General features: G+C 45.4%; 1 protein-coding gene across 1 annotated transcript; it reads right to left on the bottom strand.

Moving 5' to 3' along the window:
• Positions 1-202: 202 nt before the first annotated feature.
• On the bottom strand, positions 203-2,517 carry MAGEE2 (MAGE family member E2). Its single transcript, XM_032847731.1, has one exon. It carries the CDS (start codon positions 2,305-2,307, stop codon positions 736-738), a length of 1,572 nt encoding a protein of 523 aa, XP_032703622.1. The 5' UTR covers positions 2,308-2,517; the 3' UTR covers positions 203-735.
• Between the last annotated feature and the right edge of the window lie 1,443 nt (positions 2,518-3,960).

Here is a 3,960-nt window from a genome sequence, read left to right on the forward strand (position 1 = left end):
TGTGGCCTCCCCTAGCACTCTAAGCTTACCCTTATTATACATCTTGTCGCAGCAATAAAACAATTACTGGTTTACTTCCATGGCCCCTCCCCCTTAAGCCCAGGGGGTTCAGCAGGGTCTTCTTCATCTTTATATTCTAAGCACAGAGCATGGCAGGTGCTTAATAAATATTTGTTGAATAAAAGATTGCTTAAGCATAGGGTCTAATTCATTATAATTTTATTTTTCACTACATTTTGGAACAGCAAAGCAAATACAGGTAAATGCCAGCTTTTTTTTTTCCTTACACAAGAACAGACACAAACAAGGCATCCACAGATAAGTGATTTTGTGTTTGTTTTTGTTGTGTGTGTTGTTACTATTGTTGCTTAACTTTTGCACCACACCATTTTACTAAGTATTTCAAACAGTTAAAGAACAACTTTATATTCTCCACATCATAGAAAGATGTAAATATTACCAATACATTTTACACAACTATCTGAGCTTTTACATTAAAATAAGACAGGGATGGTAAATGAGCAATTTTATTTATAAACATTGATCATGAACCTAATTCAAGGGTACATTATAAGGAAGGAAAGAAGTACCATTAGGAATAGGACACAATAGCAAGCACAATGTGTACTTTCCACCCCAGCCCCGACTGACTTCTGATTTGGGGCCCCAGTGCCCTTTTTCCCAGGGCCTCTTTAACTGATGCCACACAACTAAAGTGATACATTTCCCCAGATTTCACATGGAGCCAAAAAAGAACATGGCAGTTGCCTCAGATCTGGCTCTGGCTTCCTCATCTTCAACAGCCTCCCTATATTGCTCTGGCCAGTCTTGTGGTTGCTTTCTGTAGAGCCTGGCCATATACTCCAAGGCTTTCATTTTGGTGGTTTCAAGGTGAGCACGAGGACCCCACAGAAGCTCATATTCAACTGGATTAGAGTAGGACAGTGGCCTGCATTCCAAGTAGCGCTGTCTCATAAGCTTGCAGGTGATGGCATGCTTTCTTCCTACATCCACACCAAATCTTCGAAGCATGTTCCAGATGTTGGCCTCTTTGACACGGTTGCCCATCAGGAAGATCAAACCCAAAATTGGCATCGCATATTCTTGAGGGGGTCTTCCCAGGCTGTCTAACATCATTTGCTCTTCTTCTGATTCCGGTTGCTGGACAAGGAGGTATATGTGCTCACTGGTATCAACCTCAATCAGAGAGAACCCATAGAACAGATCAAGGATTAGAGTAGCTCGACTGAGGATATTTGGGAACACTTCCTCAAATTCTTTGCCAGTGTGAGCCAGTAGCTCATCCTGATGTATAGGCAGCAACTCCTCAGTGACATTAATGGCCAACTGGACCAAATCATTGGCCTTATCATTCATAGTGTCCTCTGACCAGAATTCCAAGCCAGCAGCCTGTCTTCTTTCTTTGGCTTTGTCAGCTTCTAGGGCCTTGTTATATTCTTCAGGCCAGCTCCAGGGTTCTTCATCATGGGCCTCTGCCACAAACTTCAGGGCTTCCATCTTTGTGATTTCCCTGTGGGCTCTAGAGCCCCACAAGAACTCAAATTCAAGGGGATTAGTGCCATACACTGGCCAGTACTCCAAGAACCGCATGCGCACAAAGTCAGTAATGAGCAGGTTCCTTGTATTCCCAAAAAGGTTGTTGATCCTCTGGGGATCACCCAACAAATCAACCTTTAACAGCAGGTCCCAAATGGATGCTTCTCTTGCCCGGTTACCATTCAGGAGGATGTGGCCTAGGACCAAGGCCAGGAGACCTGCCTTTGGCACATCCAGGGATTCTGCTATCCGATCAGTGGTCTGGACACCCCGTTTGCTGATTAGGTTGTAAATGTCAGCCTGGGGATCAAGAACCCTCAGGTTCAACCCAAAGACCTGGTCCAGGTGGGCTGAGGCTCGTCTGAGGATCTCAGGGAACTGATCTGAGTATTCTCTGAGGAACTCCAGCATCTCTGCCTGCTGGATAGAACCTTCGGTTTGGCTTTTCATTCGCATGAAATTCACCAAAGCAATCGACCTGTCTTCCAGAGGGTCGTGGACCCTGAGCGCCCCCAAACGTTGGGACTGCTCTTCGATTAGGACCTCGAGGTCGTTCGGGTCCTGCGCAGCCTGGGAAGCGCTGGCACCCTGAGGGTTGATTGGCGTATGAGGGCCCTGGAGAGCCTGGGGAACTAGCATGGAGGTCGGGGCCCCGGAGGCGTTACTAGCCTGCATCTCACCCTGGCAGTCGCTGTAATCTGCAGCGGTCTCTGCGCTGCCGCGGCGCACATTCTGGCTTACCAGAGACATGGTTTCAGGAGCCAGGAGCAGGAACGGGGAGGTCAGCAATCTGTCAGAGAGAGGATGGTAGGAATGCTGGAGCCTCGGCCCAAGTCCTAAGCCGGAGACCCGGGATCGGGAGTGAGAGCTGGTGAGAGGAGTGATCTTTCCATACAAACAGCAGTGAGCAATGACAGCGACCCTCTCAGTGCTTAGCTTTGCCGCAGCCTACGCAGGCGCAGTCTGCTTCTGCGACATGGTGGCCACTCCCCGCTCCCAGCCCCCCCCCCCCCCCCCCCCCCCCGCGCGCACTACCTCTGTCAGCAAGGCTAGGCTGAAGTGGTTACTGTTGAATTCAAACTTGTTAGGACAGAGAATTCAAGAAAGGGGGCAAAAAACGGAGGTAAAGCAAAATGAACAAGGGATGGGAGATGTTCAGTGACCCTCTACTTGATAGTTTTTGTGTGAAGTATAAAGTACCACGTTAAGAGACAGTAGAAGAGTCAAAGAGGAAGAGGAGGATGCTAACAATGAGAATTATTTTATGGATCCATTAATTCATCCACACACTCAACAGACATTTCTTAAGAATATACTTCATGCCAGGCACAGTTCTGGGGGCACATCAGAGGACAAACATATGATTATTTTTTTCTGTGTGGAGTTTACATTCTGGGGTAGGTTCAAACGATGGTGATAATAAAGAGAGCTAACCATTATGAAACATTTACTATGTACCAGGCAGTTTCTGGTACTTCCACTTGCCCCATATTAAAACACTTAATGCTAGCTATGAGGTAGCTACTCTTAATGGCCCTCATTTTACAGATGAGAAAACTGAGTCAGAGAAATGAATTTACTGTTCAAAATCAGGCAGCAACAAAAGGAAGAGAACAGGATTTGAACCCAAGTCTGTCAATTTCAAGCATAAGTACTTTCTCTGACACCATCTGCCATTCAAAGTTTGTTTAACCCTATTCATTTAAAATGACTCATATAAAGTAGATGGAAATAGTTGCTCTAATGTAGGGTCAATTAACATACGGTATAAACACAGAAGGAGCAAGCAATTAATTACAGCTTAGTTTGAGATATCTTGGAATGGGGCACATGCGTCAAGGAGGAATTGAGCTCTAAGTAATGGCTAGGATAGAAAGGATCCATAAGGGAATTCTAGGCTGAAGGATCACCATCAGAAAAGACCCAGAGATGTGAAAGTACAAATAAATTTGCATTACAGATGGTTAGCCAAAGTAGCTAGAGCCAAAGTCTCCCAGGATGGGTGGGAAATGAGGATACAGATGGTGAGTCAGGAATAATTGGATTTCCTGCTTTCTAATTTAGCAGTGTAACAGAATTGGTTGGGGCTCCACAGGGTGGGAATGGCGGCACCAGAACAGGGCCTGGTTATTTAGAGGTTGGTCATGTGTTTGAGGAAGCATAATCCAAGCACTTTGACCAGGAAGAGGGGTCAGCTGCTTTATTTTCAGGGAGTGCTATCAAAATAATTGGGCTAAATCCTAGCTCTCAACCATCAAGTTATGTGGTTAAATGTTGGGAAAGGAGAAAAAAATTACATAAGGTTGCCATCTGCAGCCACAATTGAAATCCTTCCTTAAATTCTTGATGGTAATAAATACTGTTACATTTAGTTATCCTGTGCTCAGGAATTTCTTCAGAGAA

This window comes from Lontra canadensis, unplaced genomic scaffold (assembly GCF_010015895.1).
Source record: "Lontra canadensis isolate GAN:19392208 unplaced genomic scaffold, GSC_riverotter_1.0 scaffold192, whole genome shotgun sequence".
Classification (NCBI taxonomy): Eukaryota; Metazoa; Chordata; class Mammalia; order Carnivora; family Mustelidae; genus Lontra; species Lontra canadensis.